The sequence below is a fragment of the Callorhinus ursinus genome, unplaced genomic scaffold (genome assembly GCF_003265705.2).
Source record: "Callorhinus ursinus isolate GAN/ISIS: 27379988/994484 unplaced genomic scaffold, GSC_fseal_2.0 scaffold6, whole genome shotgun sequence".
Taxonomy (NCBI): Eukaryota; Metazoa; Chordata; class Mammalia; order Carnivora; family Otariidae; genus Callorhinus; species Callorhinus ursinus.
Window position 1 is genome coordinate 65,050,275 of NW_027397068.1, and position 25,185 is coordinate 65,075,459.

The 25,185-nt window shown below is 44.0% G+C and overlaps 1 protein-coding gene across 4 annotated transcripts in view; it reads left to right on the forward strand.

The window, feature by feature from the left end:
- The window catches only part of MTHFD1L (methylenetetrahydrofolate dehydrogenase (NADP+ dependent) 1 like), a 185,235-nt gene that overhangs the window by 118,370 nt on the left and 41,680 nt on the right, over positions 1–25,185 (forward strand). For 3 of the 4 annotated variants that reach the window (XM_025866325.2, XM_073894090.1, XM_073894091.1), the window contains exons 25-26: positions 14,578–14,685; positions 17,061–17,213. In XM_025866325.2, the coding sequence (XP_025722110.1) occupies positions 14,578–14,685; positions 17,061–17,213 (261 nt within the window). Of the gene's footprint in view, positions 1–14,577; positions 14,686–15,317; positions 15,660–17,060; positions 17,214–25,185 lie in introns of those variants that run through there. The other variant, XM_073894092.1, reaches the window with a different exon arrangement.

Sequence of the window (25,185 nt, forward strand, 5' to 3'; positions counted from 1 at the left end):
AAGAGAAGAGCTTGTTCTGGGATACAGAGGGGGTGGAGATCGGTAAACGGAGGAGACCCGGGTTCGACATAAAGAAAAATGGTCTAATTAGAAGAGGTGAGTTCTCTGACCCTGGAGATCTGAAACAGGAGGTAGATGCGGCCCTGTGTTCCTTCCCATACCTTCCTGCCCGGGCGAGCCTGTCCGGTTGTCTGCAGCGCCTGTCCCCACCCTGGGCCCTCTCACACAGACCACTGTCGGGGCCTCCCTCCCCCTGGCCTGCTCCAGGAGCCTCAGACCACTGCCGTCTGATCTGGAACCACCTCACTCTGAGTGGCAAAGGCAGGTTCTGAATGAATGATTTCACGAAGTAGGGCTGTTTTCAAGGAAACCTTCCCAAGTGAAAAGAAGGTGGGTAAAGAGAAGAAATGTTTCTGAGTTATGCCGTCTCACACATGCACTACCCTAAAGATGAACCCCTTTCCTTTCCGATATTTTAATTTTCTTTCTGAATTCCCATTCTTCATGGAGATAATGCTGTTAAAATATCTGCTTCCCTATAAATGGGGCGGGGGGGAGATTTATAGTACTGTGGACTAAAGTCCTGCGTTTGCTAGGATTCTTGCCCCCTTTGCCAGCATACTCTTCTCCCTTTTCTTATAACACAGAAATTAGATGTGGATTGCATAATTATTTATTAGAGAACCAACAACATCTCAGCGTATGGCCGCACAACGACAAGAGCGATTGCTGCTTCTGGCTCACTGCGCGCTGCCTCCCTCATCGCTGTGTTCCTCACATTGGCAGGATGATTTTAGATAATAGAAGACCGTTTATAATCTTGTAGAAATCTGTATCCCTTGGTGCAGTCTGTAACATAGCTCAAACGTTTCTTCCCTCCTCGTTTCTTGTATATCATGTTGGTGAACCTTTACAGGCTAATTCAGGGTTTTCCTGAAACTCTTGATTCCCCCGCAACTAACCCTTTAGCGCTTGGCAAGTTGATATGTGTGGGATTGCCCTACAGGAAAAAAGAAGTAATAAAGTACTTTGGATAAATCACCCTGCTGCCTTTGCTTCTGAGCACAAACTGAGCTCCTTTGTGCCTTTTGCTATCTCCCCAGACTGTGTTCCACCAAGAATGCATTCCGTGCAGGGCTGATGGCGTCCCATCTCCGCGTTACAGAAGAAAGTCACCTGAGACCATTTAGAGGCATTTGACATAGTATAGGAAGGCAGGACATGATTGCTTTTGTATGGGGAGGAGGAATCATCTCAAAACCCCAGTGGAAGGAGGAACAGCTAGAGAGCAAGAAACACTTGACCTCAGAGACCCTGTGGGGCCGGACAGCTCCTAGAGTGAGAGGCTTGATGATGGTGAGCCCTGAGTTAAAGCAGGAAACAGGCTGCACTTCTGATTTGGGGGTCTGTGCTGAACTTGATAGAAAATTGAGTTAAGCAGCCACTGTTCTTCCGAGAACAATTCTGCACCTCTTTTATCAGAGTAGCTTCTTTTTTTAAAAGATGTTCTTTTTAGGGGCACCTGGGTGGCTCAGTCAGTTAAGCGTCTGCCTTCAGCTCAGGTCATGATCTTGGGGTCCTGGGATTGAGTCCTGCATGGGGCTCCCTGCTCAGTGGGGAGTCTGCTTCTCCCTCTCTCTCTACACCTCCCCCCACTCCCCATCCCCCCACCCCCACTCATGTTCTCTGTTGCTCTCTCTCTCTCAAATAAGTAAAATATTTTTTAAAATAAAAGATTTTATTTTTAAATTATCTCCACACCCATCGTGGGGCTCTAACTCACAACCCCGAGATCAAGAGTCACACGCTCCACAGATGGAGCCAGCCAGGTGCCCCCAGAGTAGCCTCTAATTCAAGAGTAGACAACTTCTTTTTTTAAGTAGGCAACTTTTGATTATGGAACTGGAGGCAGCTGGTGATTAATTCTGAATAATAACTTTTTAAAACAGGGAATAAGAGGGGCCCCTGGCTGGCTCAGTTGGTGGAGTGTGCAACTCTTGATCTCAAGGGTCATGAGTTTGAGCCCCACGTTGGGTGTAGAGATTACTTAAAAAAAAAATCTTTTAAAAAAATGTCTTAATAAAAAATAGAACAGGAAATAAGATACAGTGGCCTAATTGCTCAAAGGAAGTTCATCCGGTGAGAATAAATATGTTTAAACTTAAGTTCATGGTTTCCTTACAGCCCTTTGGGATGATCACAGTCCCCTAGAAGTCATCTTCTCTGTAACTTTTCCTTTTGTAGCAGGACTTTTGAGAGATCTTTCCAGTTGACCAGTATCTCCATTCCTGCAAGGACATAGCAAAATAGTTTAAGAAAGAAAAACGAATCTCTTTTTACGGTTTATTAGCTTTCAAATCCCTGTTCCATGCATTACCTCAAGCACATCTCACCCAGTGCCTTAGGGTGTGTGGGCTCTACTCTGCGTTTCAAACGCAGAAGCACAAGCTTGGAGCAGGTGAGGGACTTGCCCCATAACAAATGGGCAATTGAAAACATAAGGATAGTTAAAAGAAGAAAGCTTTGAGGTCATGCAGAATTAAGTTTAAATCTTGACTGGGCCTCCTACGATGGATATAGATTTGAGCAAGTTAACTCATCTCTCTGAGCCTCAGCTTCTTTATCTAGAAAATTGTGTCTGATATCGACATCAGCACCTGTGAGTTGCTGTGAAGACCAAATGAAAAGCCTCAGAGTAAAATGTAGGAACACAGGAAGCTGGCAATCAAGGTCAGCTGTCCCTCTCTCTTCACATTCACTTCTGGTGGAGAGAGGGCTTCCTGAATTGACCTTCAAGAATTGTCTTGTAACGCAGGTGACTGTGTTGGGCTCTAGGATTGGTTTCCTGTTCACGTGGGTTGAAACCAGGAATTAGAAGCCAAGTTTCCTATTGCACCAAGAATGAAAGGCGCCAAATCAAAGGAAGATGTTCAGCATTCTTTCTGCATTAGAACTGGGAGCCATTAGGGATAGAATAAAAAGTCAGTCACTTTTGCAGAGGCCTGGGGGCCCCGAAAGTCAGCTTGCAAATCCGACTCGGAATCTTGCGTGTTAAATCAGGAGTTAAGGTTGAAAATCATCTTGGTACCCTTCCTCTAGCCTTGCAAACATTTCGAGGTGTAACCTTGACAGCGAGAGAGGATAGTGTTTGTTTTTATTAGAAGGTCTTTCCTGTGCTTTGTGTGAAGCCACTCTCTTGATCGCAGCGGGGACTGGATGGAGGGAGATCAAAACAGACCTGCTGGGAGGGAAGACTCAGCCCAGGGCAGCCAGCGTCCCTGATTTCTGAGCTACTGCACTCTCACCGCCCGCTCGCGTGTTTAGGAGGGTTTGCTCTCCTGCCGGTCTGTTTAAGGCAAGAGGGGGGGGGGGTGGTATTTAGGTTGGTTACTGAGGAACTGTTTTCTATTTCTTAACGATTCAAACTTAAACATACGTCAGTTGTTAGGGTTGCTTTGTGAGCTCTCTTCTAATTGGCCTGCAGGCACTTGCAGCTAGAACCTCAAATTTGAAATAAATATATAAAGATAAGTGTAAGTACTTCTATATATGTATATATAGTTTTTAAAATTGCAGTACAGATACACACAATGTGAAATTTCCCATTTTAACCATTTTTAAACGTACAGTTCTGGGGCATTAAGTCCATGCACATTGTACATATAGTTATAATTAATAGGATTTTAACACTTAAAATGGTATTTATGCACATCTCTATATGTCTTTTATATTTCCCAGTAATTGAAAAGAAAAGAAACCCCACTCTAAGGAGAAGGGATGTACTTTGTTTTTGTTGCCCTGGTCCTTGTACCATTATCTCCCCCCGCAGGCCCTTTGACCTCGTCTGGCTCCTTCCTCCCTTTTTCAGACTTGCCCTTGGCCTGCCTGCTCCCAGTGTCCTTTGAGCTCTCCCCCCTTGCTGTGCAACAGATTGTTTGGAGTATTCTATTAGAAAGCGGCCTCTTCTATTTTCCAGACAGTTCGGTATCTCATTCAGAAATCCTACACTCTCTCATGTTCTGCTTTCTCTTATGATCCCGCTCTGGTCTTTCAACCCGGACTTCTTGAAGCCCATCAGCAGCCTCTTGGCCCTGGCCTCCTTTCCACAATTCAGCTGCAAATTCCCACATTGCCTTCCCTTAACCAAACCACACCCTTTTGTAGACACACCTCAAATCTCCATCAGACTAAGATTCTGTTTCAGCCCTGGCTTCTGTGTTTTCTGTCAGGTCTCATTTGGCCCGCCGTATATCGCTTCCTCGCCAGCCTACTGGCTGCCTCACCCTTCTGTCTTTGGTAGGTTTCATCAGATCAGAGCCTATTGTTAGAACCCGCCCAGCTTCCTCAATGCGGTCTACTCTGCCCCACGTAATTTTGGCAGGGCACGTCCCAGCTTTGTTTCCTTGGTGCTAGAAATAGCACCTGACAGGAAAGAAAGAGTGGTCTGTATGTTTCACTTGGGCATTCCACAAGGCTTCCTGTAATTTCATTTAAATGCTCTCTTCTAACATGAAAAATGGAATGTCACTAAGATAGACGTTTCCAGAAATGCATTCTTGGATCTAAAATCATGGGCCAGTCAAGAAAGGCTGAGGTATGTACAGGGGACTATCAGTGTCCCCCCTCATGGTAGCCAGCCACCTTCTACCACCACTCCATCCATTCCCCAGACATTCTGACTTAAATTTAGGTGACAGGAGACCATTGTGTAGGGACAGTATCCATATCCACTTAAGGAACGTTACTTAATATTATCACAGATACTATCCTTAAAGGTATCACATACAACATACCACTTCAAAAGAAAAACCTTCAACTTTAGGGTTTTAGGGAAAAAACATTCAAAACAGCATAGGTTTTCAGTCACGCCAGTATCGGAGAGTTTGGGGACTTGTTTTAGGAATAATTTTTTATCGAAAAATGATTTCTCTTTCATGAAAGGAGAGTTGACCCTTGAACAACACAGGTTTGAACCTTGCAGGTCCACTCATGCGGATCTTTTCCAGTAAATACAATACAGTCCTGTAAATATATTTTCTCTTTCTTATGATTTTCTTGATAACATTTTCTTTTCTCTAGCTTACTTCATGGTAAGAATACAGTCTGTAAGACATGTAACATACAAAATATGTGTTAATCAACTATTTATGTTATGGGCAAGGCTTCCAATCAGCAGTAAGCGATTAGTCATTAAGTTGGGGGTGGGGGGGAGTCAAAAGTTATTCATGGATTTTTGACTATGGGTGAGGGTGGTCAGTGCCCCAACTCTCACATTGTTCAAAGGTCACCTGTAGTTTACTGTGCTCTTCAGTGAGACTGTTACACCCAGAGTTTTTTCTTTGGAAGCACATCTCCAGGAGATCCATAAGGGAAATTATGACTCCTGCTGAACAGCCAAGAAAAAGAGACACTTGTAAAAACAAGGGCTCCTTGCACTTGAAAATAGAACCCAAACCACACCTTGCATTCATTTGTACTAGTCTTAGAACACATTGAGGTTTATAAGCAAGGTTTGTGGAAAGAGAATCAACACATATGCCATAAAAATACATTATGTGTTAGTTAGCAAAGCCACATGCTCAGTCCACAATCATCTTTTCCTCGTTTGGATGGGAAGAGATCATTAAAATCTCCTAAAGGGGGGGAAATCGGAGGGGGAGACGAACCATGAGAGACTACGGACTCCAAGTAACAAACCGAGGGTTCTAGAGGGGAGGGGGGTGGGGGGATGGGTCAGCCTGGTGATGGGTATTAAAGAGGGCACATTCTGCGTGGAGCACTGGGTGTTATGCGCAAACAATGAATCATGGAACACTGCATCAAAAACTAATGATGTAATATGTGGGGATTAACATAGTAATAAAAAAAGAAAAAGGAAAAAGACTATCCCGAAATTAATAATACACTATATGTTAAGTAACTTGAATTTAAATAAACCCAAAAAATTTTAATTAAAAAAAATCACCCATTCCTAATGTTCCTTCCTTGACATTGCTGTTATGTTCTATTTGAGAATATAAAAGATCACCCATGTGAATTCCTTATGGTCCTCACTTGACGTAGACAAATAGAGATTCTTTGGCAATGAGCATTTTTTCTGTTCCCAGACCCCAGCTGTACCCACCACATATCCCGGTTGCCTTAGGAGAACGAGATTCCTCTGGGAGTCTTCTGGCTTAACCCGTTGCTCAGGGCCAACAAGCCAGCAGGGATAGCTGCTCAGTGAGCTGGCTCATGGAAGTCAGCACGTCCACCTTCAGTAGCTCAGATGTGCTGGTTTTCAGCCAGGGACAGACTTCTTCAAAGATACAAGGGTCCATTGTTCTCAGTAAGAGCACTGCCCCCGTGACACTGAGGTATGTTGCAATGAACCCCTAATACCTTCTGTGCGCTCAGGATAAATTAACATCGATGGTTTCACGTTATACTTTCATTTGAAGTACCAGAAAGGCTATTTATACCAAACTGCACTTGTAGATCATTTAAAATTCATGCCTCATTTAAAATACAAAATAGGAATTGACATAATTACGGTGGGTCCAGAGATTTCTGTTCAGCTAACAAGTTTATTAATTGATCCTTCTCTTTAAACATTTTACGGGCATTGGAATACATTTTGCTGGTATCACAGCATAGGATCGCTTAACTTAATTTTTAAGTTTTTATTTAAATTTCAGTTAGTTAACAGACAGTGTAAGTTTAGTTTCAGATGTATTCAGTGATTCAATACTTCCATCCAACACCTGGTGCTCATCGCAACAAATGCACTCCTTAATCCCCAGGATCGCTTAACTTATATGAATTTCAGTCTATGGGCTTGGTAAAACAATAGAACTTTCAGTGTGGCTGCAGAATGTGTTCCAGTACGTCAACAGTCGTGGGCTTAAGAAATTCCGGGTTATTGATAGTAGAGTATTGCTTAGTGTTTTCATGGGTCTTCTAAGAGACCCTCAGGGCTGCTGACTTTAGAACTTGACCTCCCAGTAAAATGAGATACAACTATGTTGTAATACCTTCACACTTCATTTTCTTTGATTCTAGAAGCTTTTTAACTCTTCTTTTAAATTTTGTTCTATTTTAGTTTTGTCCTGTTTCACTTTCTTTTTGTGCATTTTCTTCTCATGAAAAAATATTTTAAAAATTTAAGTAATTGCTTTTCTGGAATTTGTAGACCAATTTTATTTCACTACAAAACAGGTCTTAAATAATTTAATAGGCGGGCCTGGGTGGCTTGGTCGGTTAAGCGTCTGCCTTCGACTCTGGTCATGATCCCAGGGTCTTGGGATCGAGTCCCACCTCAGGCTCCTTGCTGAGCAGGGAGCCTGCTTCTCCCTCTCCCTCTGCTGCTCCCCCTGATCATTCTCTCTCTCTCTCAAATAAATAAAAATTTTAAAAAGAGAGAGAGAACATTCCCACCATCACAGAAAGTTGCCATTGGACACCTCTGTTCTAGAGTGTTTCCATTTCTTAAATATGCATTTAAGAGGTCTGGGAGGGAATAAATGTAGAATATATTCACTTATGATCTTGGTGAAGATGAAGATTTAACATGACATTAGTTCAAAAATGATCAAAGATACTAGCATTGACACCAGACTTTGTGAAGGGGCTTATTAATATGTTAAGCAATTGTGCATAATACACATAGAACAGTCCTATTTCCAGAAGACACTTTGTGTTGCCATTCCCACCTTGACATGTGCCTTTCCCTTTGTGTAGAATCACCTTTCCTTTCATTGCTTAATTAAAACCTTTCCTGTCCTTCAAGCATGACTCGACTTCCTTTATACATGTCACTCGCTTTTGCTGATTCCTGTGCCTTCCCCTCTGCCCTGAAATCTTACATCTTCTTCCGTCTTTAGTAGTAATGCTTATGCAGAGCCTTTATCACACACTCTTCTGTCACGTTTGTGTGATGTGTCACCGTCCCCACCCCATCAGAAGTGCTTTGTTCAAGAGGTGCCCAAAGTCCTTTGCCTATCGTGACATCTTGAAAATACTTGCCCTCGGTGGTAATTTATTCATTCAGCAGAAGTTTGTGGAACGCCTACTGCGTGCAAGCCACTCTCCTAGACCTTAGGGATAGGAGGGTAAACGATGTGGTGCACAAAGAAATTAGTAAATATTTACAGAGTCAGGGAAAGCCAGGAGTGATTAATGCATAAACATTCGTAATTTATCTTACCGTTTTATTTGTTTTCTAAAAATTGTCGTTTAGAACAAAGCAGTATAAATGAATATCAAGTTAAGATCAAGATCATTGGAATGAGCTTGGCTCTTTTTTTTTTCCTTTAACGGTTGCACTTCTCCCCCAAAGTGAGCAGAGGTACAACAGGAAGTCCCTTGCCTATGGACATAATATAAATAGGTTGTATGCAACGGGAACTACCTTATCAGGACAGTTTTTTGTTTTCATATTAAACCCAAAAGATATATGAACTGAGATCATCTTTTTATTTTATTTATTCACTTGTACATGTGAGTGAAAAAGAAGAATTGTAGTAGTGTCCTGGAAGGATTCTGGCCTTGGGGTACATAGCTCCATCCGCTGATCACTCGATTTATTCAGCATGGGGCTACAGGACACACGCCAGGCGGGGGAGGGGTGGGGGGAGGGGCTGCATTCTCTTCGGCTCACGTTGGACAGCATTGCACGTGTGAGAGCTCTCAGGGGAGCATCCTTACCTTCTCCAGGCATGGCAAGACTGGAGGCAGGGCATCAAAAATGTGGACTGGCCGGGGGGCAGGTATCAGTACTTGTTGGGAAGCATGGAGGTCTGGCATCTGAGGGTAAGGAGGGGAAACAAAGCACCCAACTAGGACTCATGCGGCTGGCCCTTTCCTGCTTTTCCACACATTGTGTTTGGGTCATCTGTCATGTTTGGGTGGTAGCAATTTTCCTATAGGAATTTGAAAAACCGTAATTACACAACTCACAAAGTCGGTCTGGCACCTGCTTGAAATTCGCAAAATACTTTCAAGTAAACATTAGAAAGGAAGGCGGTTTAGTCGTAGACCAACAATATGTATCTTTGAATGCCCAAAAGAATTGAAAGCTGGGGGGCGCCTGGGTGGCTCAGTCGTTAAGCGTCTGCCTTCGGCTCAGGTCATGACCCCAGGGTCCTGGGATCGAGCCCCGCATCGGGCTCCCTGCTCCGCGGGGAGACTGCTTCTCCCTCTCCCACTCCCCCTGGGAGTGTTCCCTCTCTCGCTGTGTCTCTCTGTCAAATAAATAAAATCTTAAAAAAAAAAAAAAAAGAATTGAAAGCTGGGTGTCAAGGAGGTATTTGTCCAGCTGTGCTCATCACAGCATCATTCCCAACCGTGAAAAGGTAGAAACAACACAAGTGCCCAGTGGTGGATGAATGGATAAGAAAAAATGTGGTGGATGCATATAAAGGAATAGGAAGGAAATTCAGACACGGGCTACAACATGAATGAACCTTGAGGTTCATGCTAATTGAAATAACCCAAATGCAAAAGGACAAGTGTCGTCTGATTCCACTTGTATGAGGTTGCTGGTGTAACCAAATTCAGAGACGGAAGGTGCAAGAGCAGTTGCCAGGAGCTGAGGGCAGGGAGTTAGTGTTTAATGGAGCCACAGTTTTAGTTTTGCAAAATGAAAATAGTTCTGGAGATTGGTTTTACAACATGAATGTACTTAATATGGAACTATGTACTTCAAAATGGTTAAGATGGGGGCGCCTGGGTGGGTCAGTGAGTTAAGTGTCTTCCTTAGGCTCCGGTCATGATTTCAGGCGTCGGGCTCCCTGCTTAGTAGCCATGTGGGGCTGGCAGCTACTAGACTGGGAAGCATGTATATAGAACATTCCCACCATCACAGAAAGTTGCCATTGGACACCTCTGTTCTAGAGTGTTTCCATTTCTGCTTCTCCCTCTGCCCCTCACCCTGCTCATGCTATCTCTCAAATAAATAAATAAAATCCTTCTTAAAAAATAAAAAACAAAATGGTTAAGATAGTTAACTTTCTATTATGTATATTTTACTCTAACTGAAAATTAAATATACATATATTTCTTGAAATGAAATATATTCCTGTTTAAAAACCTGTAATGCATCAGCTAAATACCCACTCACTAATTCTTCACTAATCATCCTACTATTACCCTGTTCACATGTGAGCTCTTTAATTATTATCTTAATAGAAATTGCTGACCTTTTAGGGCACCTGGGTGGCTCAGTCGGTTAAGCATCTGCCTTTGGCTCAGGTCATGATCCCGGGGTCCTGGGATCAAGCCCCTCGTTGGGCTCCCTGCCCAGCAGGGAGTCTGCTTCTCCCTCTCCCTCTGCCTGCCGCTCTACCAGCTTGTGCGCGCTCTCTCTCTCTCTCAAATAAATATTCTTTAAAAAATTGGCTGACCTTTTAATTTCAAATCATAACCTAGAGCTCAGTAAATAGTGCACTGTGTTCATTAAATATGTTATAAGTAGTACTATCTGTTTTGTTGTCATTTTGGTTTACTTCCAGAGCAAACGTAATTCTCTTTGTCAACCCTGTGGCCCTTGCTCCATAATGATAGCACTTAGGGTTTGTGCAGAGTGACGTGCATAGCTCCCCTTCTCCACATTGCTTCAATGGTGGCAGCAGAGCAGTACACAGTTCCTACCTGCCCATCGGAGGGAGGCGGAAACCTATTCAGAGAGGTGACATGATTTAACCAGGCATAAAAAGGGGCCGTGTTCTTTCTTAGGCCCCTCGCCCCAGAGCTGCCACCCAGCTGTGCTGTTGTGCCCATGGGGACACTGCCTGTGGCCCAGGACCCGCTCTTACACTACTTGGGGAACACAGTACCCTGAGATCGGACTCCCCCCGACCAAGCATGGTCATTGTGCTTGCTCTGTGTGATGCTAGAAATATTTTCCAGCATCCTCTTAACTTCTGTTTCTTAAAAAGGTTTGCTACTTGCAAAGCATTTATTGACCAGCAGAGGAGATCATATTACCTTAAGTGCAGCGTCGAAAGCAAGCACTTCAGTGCCCATCAATATATTATGCTAATGAGTGAGATCGGAGGTTCAGTAAAAAGTCCCTTCTCGTTGCTGTCTTCAGCACATCAGTACCTGAACTTTCTTGTAATTGTTATAAACGCTGGACCACATGGAAGCCTTGTGTGGTCAACAGGTGATATTCATTCTCCAGGAGGCTGTATTACATCCCACCTCCAGCTGGTCCTTGACCTCCAGGAGTTTATGGACTGGGCGTTCTTCTCACCTGATATGAATCTGGTGTCGTTCACAGTAGAAATCACTCTAAGGCTATCTCTGTAGTCCATCCTCAACTTTGCACTCACGCAGTAACTCTTTCTACAACATTCCTGGCACCATCACTGGCTTATACTGATCTCTCCTGGAGTGGACAGGTCACTGTTTAGGGAGGCGCCTGTGGTTATTACAGCTTTTCCTTAAACACTGGGCTGAGAATGACTTCGCTCCCACTTCTGCCCATGCTCCACATTCTGCCTTCCTGGAAAATAATGATCATTTCTTTCTGGAGTTGTTCCTACTAGAGGTGCAGATTATTTGCTGATTTCTTCTGTGACGTGGTTTACAAAAGGCCCCTTTGCCATCTGGTAGACTTCAGTGTCATAGTTTGATCCTGGGACCATTACCATCTGATGTCCATCAGTGCACCCTAAAATAGCCTGAGCTTCGCCAGCAGCCCCTCACTGCCAGGCCCTGTTGAACCCCTGGTCCTGTGTAGCACCCATATACGTTAAGAGCATTCCAGGGCCATCTGGACAGAAGAGAAGAGAAGGCCTACATGTGCTTTGGGAGGCTCAGTAAAGGCTTCCTGGAGAAGCTGACCCTGGAGATGGACCTTACAGAGCTCAGGGAGTCTTAGCCCAGACTGAGCTTGCAGGATTACAAAGAGGCTTTTATGTGTAAGGGCCCAGAAGCAAGAAGACATGGGGAAAAATTAAGAGATGCAGGCCTATCCTAGTTATGCTTCAGAGCACATATTGTACAAATCCTTAAATGTCACAACCGGATTGTGTTCTTCAGTAGGCCATGACAAGCTGAAGATTTTTTAGTTTTTCTTAGTTAGGTACCTTCTAGGGAGGTTAGACTGTGGTAGAGTGGACGGTGTATTGAAAGGGAAGAGACCAGTTAGGAAGCTTCATGATGGGCTAGACCACGAGCATCACAACCAAGGCAGGAGTACTTAGAAGGATCATTGCCCCCACATCCTTACCTCTACTTGATATTCTCATGCTTTTTGTTCTTGCTAATCTAATGAGTGTGAATTGGATTTTCATCATTTTAGTTTGCCTTTCTTTGATTATCAATGAGATTGGGCATTTATTCATATGGTTATTAGTCACTCCTTCTGCCCAGAATTAAATATTTGTCTTTTTCTTCATTTGTAGGAGTTTTTTTTAATTCATTCCAGTAGCTAATCTTTTGACTTTTAAATATTTGCATGTATCTATCTTCTCCCAGACTGTTCCTTATTCTATACCCTTATTTATGAAGTTTTTTTTTTATACAAGAAATTTAAAATTTGGATGTCAAATCTATAAATCATTTCTTTTAGGGTGTCTCCTGTTCTTGTTTAAGAAATCCTTCCCTAATATGGTGATTAACATAACAATAAAAAAATTTAAAAAAATAAATAAATAATGATGCAATTAAAAAAAAAAAAAAGAAATCGTTCCCTACCTCATGACCGTAAAGAGAGTTCCCAATGTTTTGTTCCCATTACTTAGAGTTTTAATTTCAAAAGTTTTGTCTTTGTTCTATATTGGATTTATTTGGGTACCCTCAGTCTTGAGGTAGGAATCTTAATTTGATTTCTCTCCAGCCAAAAGTCAGTTGGATAGTCAGCCCTTTCCCTGTTTTATGTCATTTCTACTATATACTATCCCACACCTGCTGTGGTATCCTTCTGGGTTCTTTCTTACCTTCCATGGATTGATTTGTCTAGTCTTGTGCCAATACCGTATGGAATTAATTACCATAGTTTTGTAGTGTGAGTGATACCTGGAAAGACCAGTCCCCTATCTTCCTTCTTTAGGTTTTATTTATCTCTGAAGTTATCTTACCTAAGTGCTCTCTTACTCTTTGTTGTGAATTTAAGAATGGGTTGGCCAAGCATCCCAAAGTGCTCTTGGGATTTTTATTGGAATCGCATTGAGCTAATAGGTTAAGTTTAAGAGAACTGACATCTTTATAGTATTAAGTCTTCTCACCAATGAACAAAGTATTCCTCTCCATTGATTCAGACCATCCTTTATGTCCTTCAATGAAAGGTTATAAGGACTTGCACCTTCATTTATTATTTGTTGAAACGTCCAATATTTCAATTCCAGACTACAGAATAACTCTATAGTAATAAATGCAAGAATAATGAAAAACACGTTTTAAAGCAATTTGGGGTTCTATCATATTGAGGGGATAGAGCTAGCCTTTATTTTCTCCTGTTGGATAACTCTCCTTTCTGTGTATATCAACAGTAATTAATACAAATGTACCATTTGCCATTGCTGAGCAAAGTTTTGGAGCAGGCCATGAAAGACTTCTGCCCCTCGGTTGACATTCATTCCACCAGTGGGCATTTGGCCCAATAGCTATTCACCAAACAGTAAATCCACTAACTGGATGACGCCTGTGTATGTTCTCTGCACAGTAAAATTATGAATGATTTTGTCAAATGATTGGCGTAAATAAGGGTCACTTTATCTATAGCATATTCCTTTCCCAATGAATCATTGTTGTTTCTCCAGATCACTTTCAGTATTTTACCAGCCATCGGCATCCAGGCTTCCCGTCCAGCATTATGGAAGGTTGTTTCTCTCCACCCCACACACTCATTTGCCCATACCTAGCCTTCTTGGATTCTTTCCCAGCCTCCGTGATTTCTCATAATTTGCTAAAGTGACACTAGGTTTCAACCTCTGATATCCCAATTAAGTGATCACATCAACATTTAAAATCTCAGCCCATCCTGGGGTGCCTGGGTGGCTCAGTTGGTTAAGCGTCAGACTCTTGATTTCAGCTCAGGTCATGATCTCAGGGTCATGAGATTAAGCCCCGCATTGTGCTCCAGAGTCTGCTTGAGAGTCTTTCTCCTCCCTCTCCTGCTGCCCCTCCCCAACCCCGCTCGTGCTCTTGCAATAAATAAATAAAATCTTTAAAAATATGTATCAGCCCATTCCTACTCACAAAAAATGCGCTTGTTTTTAGTATTGCTATGTTCTCTGTCATATAACCTGAGTTCAGAGGCACTTAAACACCAGCATTAAGTATTTGTTCAGCAGACTCCTGTTCTGACTTCTAAGACCATGGTATAAGGTACATTTTTTTAAAACAATGCAATGGATAAAAATGATTAACTAGATAAGCAGCCTTTGAGTTGGCTGAAAATCTAAAGTTTCTTGATACTTCTTCCTACTTTAAGGGTGATAGAGGAAAGAGTATTTGCTTCAAATGCCACGGCTCTTGAGGGGAAAATCTGGTAGGAAATTTTAGGCGACTGCAGAAAAGCTCACTCAGCTTTCCTTCAATTCTTTAACCGGATTGACGTTAACGATTTCGTTGTCATTTGTGTTTTTCCAGCTTCCAATTGTAGAAAAGATAAGAACCATTGCGCAGGCTGTGTACGGAGCCAAAGATATCGAACTGTCTCCTGAGGCACAATCCAAAATAAATCGTTACACGCAACAGGTAAAAGTTACACTTTTAAGGGGAAAAAATCCGCCTTAGGCTCTTAAAATACTCACCTTGAGGTCAGGACTGTTATAAGTCTCACCAGCCAAACGTGATTTAATCTACGTGGTCTACAAAAATTGAATTAATATCCTTGGGTAGTTTGTTGACTGTAAGTAGAACAGTAGGGCAAGGGTGTATACCCTCTGATAGATACATCATTGACTTTCGTGGTTATCAGGTGGCTGATATGGGTGGTGTCGTATCTGTGACATGTGGTGGTTAGTCCCTCCTGCTCAGCCAGAAACACTGAAACTTCTTGCATGTGTGGCTGTGGTGTCAGAGCTAGATAGATCTGTAGCGCCCCCTCTTCATTGCAGGGCTCTTAGCACCTTAAAAATGTGACACGGTGCCAGGTAAGGCAAGTCGTCATGCAGCTTTTAAAGATGGGGGTGTTTGGTGTTCCTTTTTTATGCAAGTGGTTCACTGGCTTGGTGCTGAGATTGTCCACCCAAGTGGAAGGTCCTGTCATCGTCTACCTCTAGAGAGTGACAAAGGCAAATTGGCAAGCGGCTGTGAAGGTGGTGGGGACTCAGCAGCCTGAGTCTGGTCCTAAAATGATCGTGTTTCATGGATTCCATCCACTGCAGCTCATTCAGCCACCCCGACCAAAATGACCCTAAGCCCTGAATACCCGCTCCGGTTTGCTGTGATATGATAGAAATCAAAGCACTTCCAAGAGCTGGCCGGCAAAAGAGCTTCATCATGAGCATCACGGATCTCCTTTTTTTTCAGTTCCCAACTCCTAAATCCTATTTGTAAATTGTATTTGACATTATGCTAAATACTACCAGTGCTGACTAGAGTATCCTCCCAGGTTTGGTAAGATAGTCAGCAATTCGTTTGTTCGTAGAATTTTCCAAGTATGACCTCGGCTTGTGCTTTTAAAAAATAAATAAATAAATAAATAAATCCAGGGGCACCTGGATGGCTCGGTCAGTTAAGCGTCCGACTCTTGATTTTAGCTCAGGTCATGATCTCAGGGTCCTGGGGTCGAGCGCTGCACCAGACCCCACGTTCAGTGGGGAGTCTGCTTGAAATTCTCTCTTTCTCCCACTGCTGCTCCCTTGCACGCTCTCTCTCTCTCAAATAAATAAATAAATCTTTAAAAAATAAATAATTCCCCAGAATTATTCTACACACACTGGCATGGATCTGCAGTGAAATTTCACTCGTGTATAACGAAATGAGTAAAGTAAGGTCATTGTCGTGAGGTTTTTTTTCACAAGTTTTTAATAATATTTAAGGACTGTTATTTATTCTAACATTAGTTCCTTCCCTTCTTTTCAGTCTTAAAAACTTCTTTTTTATATGAACTAATATGGTGCTACTATATACCATATTGGTTTTTTTTCTTTTTTTTTTAAATATCTGTACTGGCAAAATGTTAAGTTGGAAACGTACATCAGTTCAAATTATTTCACTAGTGAATGATCTCTGGGACCCAAAATTCCTACCCAGAGCAATTGTGATTGTCCCGCAGCAGAATTCTGATCATTGTAGGAGAGTGTTCCAGCATTTCAAAAAAGAATAGCCCCACCCCTCAAATGAAAATATCCTAAAATCGTCCAAATACTTTTAAATTGAATCATAAGAAAGTCTGCATGCGTTACCTCTGAAGACTGCATTCCTTTTATCCCTGTCTACTGAGGGAATATTCCTTAAAAGTTATGTGTCCTGTATGTGGTTGCCATTAATTAGCAAAGTCTCTAAAGGGACACTATGTACTGTTTAATCGGAAACAGGCTGCGAGGACACTGTCCTTTTTGTGAGACCCACATGTGACTTCCTGCCCTTTCACCTTTGGAACTGTGGGTCAGGCGTTGCCTTTGGTCCTTAAAAATAAGAGGCTTAAAAAGTGACCTCATCTTAGTTCATATAATGTAATCGCAGATCAAATAGCCATGATTCATAAACCAACACAAAGGGACCCTTTGCTTCCTGACAGCCTCCAAGAATGAGGGAACAACGGGACTGAGAGCCTCATTACAGAGCCTTTCTCCAGATTACCTTTCTGAGCCCCATATATTAATATCCTTGGAAATAGTTTCGACAGCTGCTATTGCTTCTACTTTGCCTGAAAATAGCCACACTTTCTCCCAAATACACACGTCATGGCGCCTTCCTTAAGGAGATTTCTCTGAAATAAATAACAGACACCCTCAACCACGTGACGATCACTTGGAATTGAGGGTTCCTCCCATCTTCTTGCCCAGTGAACCGGCACCTGCCGTGTGCCTGATCTGAGCCTCGGGGATGGTGTGTAGTCAAGTTGAACACACACAGGAGACTAATTTGTACTCAGTGAACACCTTTCCTTTCCTTTCTTACAGGGTTTTGGAAATTTGCCCATCTGCATGGCAAAGACCCACCTTTCTCTATCTCATGAACCTGACAAGAAAGGGGTACCCAGAGATTTCATTTTGCCCATTAGTGATGTCCGAGCCAGCATAGGTGCTGGATTCATCTACCCTTTGGTTGGAACGGTGAGTAACATTCTCCAGAGGCCTTCCCCAGGCTGTGTTGTCCTGATACCTTAAATCCTTATGTTCTGCCTACACTTTGCAAGTCAGATGTTGGGAAGTAATAGTATTTGCTATTTTTCTAAACATTCTCTTCCACCATGGAAAACTCCTCAGCCGTCAGGGTTTGGATTTTTCTTTTTCTTTTTTTTAAGATCAGGTGTTCAGGATCTCTTGAGTTATAAAACTGATTCCACTCATAGAACTCGGAAGAGAGTAACTTGGTACAATTTGGTCTGATACTTAAACAGTCGAATGGCTTAGTGTAGTGTCTCTGGACCTTTTTCACATTATTGTATTCAAAATGATAAGATTTTACTCTATTCAGATAAATGGACGTGACTGCTCATGCCGGACACCTCCAAAGGCTGGGAAAATCCGTGTTTCACCGTCTGCCTTCCTCCTCAGCACAAGGGGGAAGCTCTGCCTTAGAAAATGAGCAAATTAAATGAGTTTTCATTTTTAACAGTGTGGTGGGATTTCATTACTGTAGGATGATAATTATGTTATTTCAGATTTTTTATGGATGGAAGGGAGATACCAAAGATGTAAAAATTTATCAAAGCACTTAGAATACGTGATGTTGGGCTTCATACATAAAATGCTTCATTATAGCCACACAGTGATAGACCTTCCATTGGTAACCACCAATAGCCAAAATCCGACTTCTCATCCTTGGAGTGCTCCTGGATTAGATTTAGAACAAAAAAATTCTAAGTCACCATTATCCTTACTGTTGTTGTTACAAATTGATCCAAGTCCAAGCAGGAAACATTGTAACAATTTTTAAATAAGCCCATGTGGCTCTGTTGTGATGTAAATAAGCAGTGGATAGGCAAAAATACATAAAAAGTGCAGAATTTTTGCCTTGATGTTTACACATTTCATCTAGTGTTGGGCAAAATGTTTTCAGTAGGCATTTCTTGAATTCTTTATTGCATCTGAGGCGTGGAGATAACCAGTAGGGGCGTGAGGAGCACAGGGTCGTCTAGAAAGCGTGGTGTTGGCATTCTGAATGCCCTCAGCCAGGGGTAGCAAGAACAGCTTCCGACTGAGGTGGGTGAAAGAGGAAAGTATATGGAAGAAGAGAGTCAAGAATACTTCACAGAAGCCTAAACCTCTGACCCGGGGAAACAGTGAATTTCAACTCAAGGCCACAATGTACATGACAGGCCCAGGGAAGTCCAGTGTGGCTGGGGCTGCACAGGATGGGGAGGCCGAGAAATGGCATTGGGGTAGCAAGACGGGGCCAGGCTCTTACAGAGCTTGGTTACCATCAATGGGAACTTGGGTTTCTCTCCTGTGCACACTGGAGAGTCACTTTAGGATGGTTTCTGCGTTTGTTTGGGGTTTTTGTATTTTTTGTAAGAAGAAGAAGAAGGTGATCTGATTTTTATTTTAGAAAAAGAGCTCTGACAGCTGATGGAGAATGTTCAGAGGGCCAAGGGCCAGAGCCAGGGAAATATCAGTTGAGGCCGGAGTTCATCAAGGTCAACACTGTGATCACTGAAGCTAATATGGAGAGAGGGGCGACTTCGAGACATATTTAAGGGTAGCCACCTACACGTGGGGTCATGGCGTGGGCCACTTGTAGCTTGACTGGGATGGTGGTGCTGTCAGTCCTGGAAGGAACACGGCGGGAGGCAGATGGGCAGAGCCAGAAATGAGTCTGGCTTAGATGTAGAGGCCTGCGAGGGTTAACAGGCTATATAAAGTGGTCTATGGATCTATGAGAAATATAGACACAGCACTTACGGGGAAGGAATAGAAAGGAAGGCCTTGAGAGTTTTAAGAATATAGATGAAGGCAGATGTTGAGCAGGGGAGAAGCAAGGATAAGCATGACAGAAGTGAGAAGAGGGTGAAGGACCATACTCTAAAAATGTCTACATTTACAGAGCCCCGCGAGGAGTCTGGGAGGACCCGCCGAAGGTCTGGGGGGTGTGAGGAGACCAGGGAATCCCACAGGAGTCCGCGGGAGGTGTAGCAACAGTGTTGGTACAGGGAGAAGGGTTGAAATTTTATGGGTGCCGGATGACATTTCCAGAAGGGCAGAGGGGCGTGATTGCAGTCTGGGGTGATGGAAATACTCTATATTGTGATTATTTTGATTGTGGTGATAGTTCCATGACTATATACCTTTGTCAGAACTCATAGACCTACACACCTAAAAAAGATGAATTTTATTGAGTATAACTTATCTATACCTCAATTAACAAAAATTGATAGTGAGAAGAGTTTGCTTTTTATGCTCCTTGGAATGGCCTCAGTGATGGCAGCTCCTCAGTGCTAAAAGTCTCCGGAGCATTGGTCCGTGAAGGAGAGCAGGCCAGAGAGACTGGAAGGCTGAGAGACGAGGGGCCGTGCTGCAGGGGGGGGGGGGGGCAGAACTGAGGAGAAAGTCGGCCTCCTTCAAAATCTATCCTGTCTTGCCCAGATTAAAACCCTGCAGTAGCTTGCCCAACAAATTCATTCATTCATTCAGCCAGTGTGCATAAGGCACTGTGCTCAGCACTCTGGGTAACCCCCCAAATAAAGAAGCTTTGCGCTTCTGGCAGCTTACAGCTAATAGAGGTAGATAGAACTGAATTAGAAAGACAATGGTTTGGTATAAAAATTAGGAACCAATAATTGATAGCCTTAATAGTTCTGAGCATTTGATAGTCATTAAATAAAAATCATATAATCTAAAATCCTCTGGTCACTAATAAGCAAATGTATGCTATGCATCCTTGCCTGTCCCGCCACCACTACATCCACGTGTGAGAGCAGTTCTGACATCAGAATTCTAGAACCGCCGCTGCTCCACTCACAGGACAAAGACTGTGTGGATTTGACCCCGGGGGAGGGGGGTCGGCCGTGGGCTCACTGGGTGTCCTGAGGAGAGCCCTCTGCCACGGTGTGGCGCCCCCACCTCAGGGCAAGGCCGGGAGCATCAGTGAAACAATCCAGTGTGAGGAACCAGGAAGGAAGTGGTGTCTGACTAAAGAAGTTCCTGGAAGTCAAGGAACGGTCACGGTCACATGGAGGCGGTGGCCTTAGAGTTCCGCTTTCCATTACCAGCGGGAAGTTGCGCGTGGATCAGGGCAAACGCACCGCTGGGAGGCCAGGATCGCCTAATAAGGGCTGGTATTTACTTTTACTTGATCCCATTTTGGCCCCTGCCCCAGTCTGCTGAAATGCTTCTAACATTCATCACCCATGCGGGAGACACGGTGTAGTAATTTCCTGCTGAGATGACCGAGGGAAAAGGGAATGGGGACACCGGAGGGACTGGTTCCTGCAGGTGGGAAAATTCTAGCATCGTGAGTCACTCTTACTCTTAATCACGAAACATGTGCTTATTTGAGTACTTGTGAAACACATATCCATCTATCCATTCCGGAAGGAATCAAAAATCAGAAAGCTTCTCATTTTCTCTGCAGTGTTCATTCACTCTGTCAGTCTCTCATACAACCACGTGGAGGTGAACAAGATCAAGTCCTTCCCTAATGGGTCTTATGATGTACTCTAGTAAAAGAAAACAAGTACAGAAAGCTGTGGACTTGAGAACAAAGGAGAAGTACCCTCTGGCTACGTAGTAGGTCTAGAAGGGGAGAATGTCAATAAAGCAAGTCTGTCCTCAAACAATAAACATCTCCAGCCCTGCTGACTTTGAGCAATCACGCGGTAAAATGCTGGGGAGTTCAGTTTCCCCTCCAGATTTAGCTTTGTAAATATCTACTGCTTAACCTTCCCTTCCCCACTGTCTTTACTTATAGGCTGGTGTTTTTTGCCATTTAGTTATTTCATCATGTTCTATTTACTTATTACACAATACAATAATAATGGAAATAAATACCATTAACTGCCATAGACCCTTCACCAGTACATTTCACTTTTCCCTAAGCTGTTTGTATGGAAACACCCAATACAAGGATTATGCAGCTTATGGACATCTGAGGCCTTTGTTACCACTCTAACATGCATTCACAGCGTTTCCCGTCTGGCTGTAGCTAATTTTTCCTTCGTAAAATAAGTCTTCATTCTTACTAAGCACCATATGTATTCTTGTTTCTCTTTAGTGACATACTTAGATATTATTTCTGGCGTATTATTGAAAACTCCAAAACAGTACAAACATTCTTGCCCAGCTCCTCACTACTTAGTGAATCTCCCTGTAAGAAACGGTTTAGCAAATACAGATCTTTGATGTGGGGAGAAAAGAGCAAATTGTTTTCAAGATTTTCCTACCCCGTATTCTACAGATTACCCTGTTACGTTATGTTTCCAAAATTCTTTCAAAGCTTATGGTTTATGGTGTTCAATAAACCTAATAGCTTATTAAATTTCTCCAACACAGTTTTGGGCCAAAAGAAATCTACTAGGTGGTCTTTGTCTTCTGGTTACATTGTTTTGATATTGTCTTTAAGTTTCTATAATTTACAAGGTTCTTTAATCATGTGGCATAAATTTCACGACATAAAAATATTAGCCTGTAAGCGAAGTATGTGCCATGATAGTATTGAGAAGTAAATTACACCCCACATAGAAAAAGACTATGAAAGACACCAAAATGGTAACATTGGGCTGCTATATTATAAATAGCTTTTTTTCTTTACTTTTCTGCTTATGTCAATATCTGCATGGAGCATGTGTCCCTTTTATGAAAATACAATAAATAGCGGCACCTGGGTAGCTCAGTCGGTGAAGCGTCTGCCTTCGGCTCAGGTCATGATCTCAGGGTCCTGGGATCGAGCCCCACATCGGGCTCCCTGCTCAGCGGGGAACCTGCTTCTCCCTCTCCCTCTGCCCCTCCCCCTGTTCATGCTCTCTCTCTCTCTGTCTCAAATAAATAAAATAAATTAATTAATTAAAAGAAAAGAAAATACACTAAATAGGCAGGTGAATAACTAAAAGCACTTGGAAACAATGTTTTTTGGGTTTTTTTAAGACTTTATTCATTTATTTGACAGAGAGAGACACAGCGAGAGAGGGAACACAAGCAGGGGGAGTGGGAGAGGGAGAAGCAGGCTTCCCGCAGAGCAGGGAGCCCGATGCGGGACTCGATCCCAGGACCCTGGGACCATGACCTGAGCCGAAGGCAGACGCTTAATGACTGAGCCACCCAGGCGCCCAGAAACAATGTTTATATAAGGCCGGTCGGTTGCCAGGGAGTCAGGACACGTGTGCAGCAGGTGGAATCTGGCAGGTCGCATCACCTTGCCCATCGCAGCTGCCCCGCAGTGTTTAGGCACCTGTAAAGTTGAGACACTGAAGGAAGCACAGAGGACCTAGGATGTTCCCATAAGAAATGCACTCCTGGGTGTGGTTCGTCTGGTTCTGTCTAATGTCTGCTGGCCCCAGATCTGCCATGGAAGCGCAAGACTGTTTTTTCTCTGCTCACTTGTCCAGGGGCTCTTCTTGGCCACTGTCATGGGGTAGAGAGCAGATGAGTACGTCCTCCCTTCTCGGGCGCTCTCACACAGCTCTGCATGGAGCTCACAGCTGCATGGAGAGGTGTCCGGCTACCTGTGATTTCCACCAAAGTTCCATTTGATGTTAGTGTTCAGTGTATCTGACTATTCTCTTTTGATCACACACCGAGCCTCCCAAAGAACTTAGAAAGAAGTCCTCATGTAGCGAGGTCCTCTTGAATATGAAATCTTCTTTATTGACAAACATGGGGCATAAAATGAGGACATGACGACTCTCAGGGACAAGAATATGGGCTAGAATCTTGGGATTAAGCAGCCTCCCAGTTCACACCTAAGGGATTATGTTGTCCTAGGCCACTGATACGGGGATCACTGCCAGGTAGAGCATTTCTGGGAGGCAGAGCGGCCTCTTGAAACCATGCAGAAATAGACTGAGTGCTTTCGCCTCACAGACCAACGAGCAGAGAAAGACATCTTGGCTGGGGGACTGGACGACGCAGCAGGTCAAAGCTCCCTCCTCCCTTCCCACACCCTTCACTTTGGTCCCTGTGCTCTTCCTGGAGCAGAGCGGTGTTTGTGCATCTTTTGCTCCTGCCGTGATTGGCCTGGCCTGGACCCGTCACGGTGTGCAGGTCTATCCAAGGAAGAGGGGCCGAAAGATCAGTGGTAAAGCAAGCAGTTTACGGAGCGAACAAACGAATGAGCACTGGTGTGGCCTTCATCTCCACTCTGACCTGACCCGGCCCCATCTCTGCCCAGGTCTGACCTGGTCAGCCACTGACCGCATTGCTTGGCTGGGCTCTGGAAAGCAGGAAACTGCTGGAGTGTAGTTGGGAAGTGAGTGATGTCATCCACAACTCATGCTGGGTGGAGACTTAGTGGACTGGGGGGCAGGGGGTGGGGGGTGTGAAAAAGTAGACTGTGGCCCCACCCCGCTAAGTCATGGCCATTTTGTCCTTTCTCATGTTTCGGTTAAGCTCACTTTGTAAAAGTATGTCCTGAATGTTTAGTTTCTACTGGATCTGATTCAGGTCAGCGACGTTATTCTCAAGCTCCGTGGGGATATGTTCTCTCCTCTGTGTGCCGGCCCCACTTAGGGACGCGTGGTTATAAACTTGCTTCACTCGGTTAAGCATGAAGGTGAATTAATTCAGACCTTGTAGGTTCAAATCAAATGCATCACTCCCCACATTTTCCAGAGATTTATGGCCAGTTACGTAGTGAAAAAATTAAACATTCACTCCCCGGGCTGCACTTTAAGATTTTATTTATTTATTTGACAGAGAGCGAGAGAGAGAGAGCACAAGGAGGCAGAGCGGCAGGCAGAGCGGCAGGCAGAGGGAGAGGGAGAAGCAGGCTCTCCGCGGAGCAGGGAGCCCGACGCGGGGCTCCATCCCAGGACCCTGGGATCATGACCTGAGCCGAAGGCAGCCGCTTAACCATCTGAGCCACCCAGGCGCCCACCCCGCCCCCCACCCCGAGCCACCCAGGCGGCTCCCCGCACCAGGGTGTACTTTAAATGCAGTGGATAAGCAGTCACGTAGTAAAGGGCTCACTGTCCCGTGAGATCACGCGGTGCTCCCTTGGCCATGGAGCATCCCTCAGACCCTCAGAAACTATAAAGTCGCCCCCTCCTTTTTACTGCTTGCCCTCCCTGCCTTCCCACCCCAATCCTCCCAAAGAAACAAAGAATTCTAAGCTGATTTCTTTTAAGTCCTGTAAACAGCCTTTCTGTCACCCCTGCTCCTTGGCCCTGGTGACCCCAACACCTGAAATGAACCAGCCTCCCACCCTGTCCATGGCTGTCTCTCCCCAGCTGGGCTCTGTTTCTTCGTACCATGTCCTTTCGCTCCATTCCTGGGGATCTGCTAGGTTTCCTCTGCCCACCCAGCTTGGATCCCCTGCCCACCGCCCTTCCTCCTCTCTACATCAGAATTTCCTGCTTTCTCCCCAACATGCCTTCCTCTGGCTCAGGCCTCCACTCGGCTCCTCCCCACGACATCCCTGCAGCAGGCTGCCTGGTTGCTCTGTGACCACATCTCCCTCCCCAGTGTCCAGAGGCCAGCTGCACGTGTGTCTGTCCAGCAGGAGAGAAGTCGTCCCTGTCTTCCGGTGTGACGTGTTTTAGGGGAAGGGAAGGTGACCAGCAGCACTCTCAATTTCCAGAACCCGTTTATCGGATTGATGAGCCAGGGGAAGCTCTGTGACTCATGAAAATGACATTTCTTCTCTATTGCAGAAGGTTGCCTGGGTCCAAGTCCATTTGCTTACAGGATCTTTTTTCTCCCCTAGTTTGATGCTGATTTATTTTTAGCATAAATATAAAATTACTTTAAATGAAATCGGCCTCGGCTGGGGTAATAGGCCGGGTAATAACATTTTCAGATATCTCTGTCATTGAGTTAAAGTTTTCACCTATGGTTATCAATCCCCATGTGTTGGTTCTTTCTTACTTTTCTACAAACCGAGAGGAGGGTGTTTACAGTGCTTAGGCATCCAGCCCTACGATCAGTATATTGA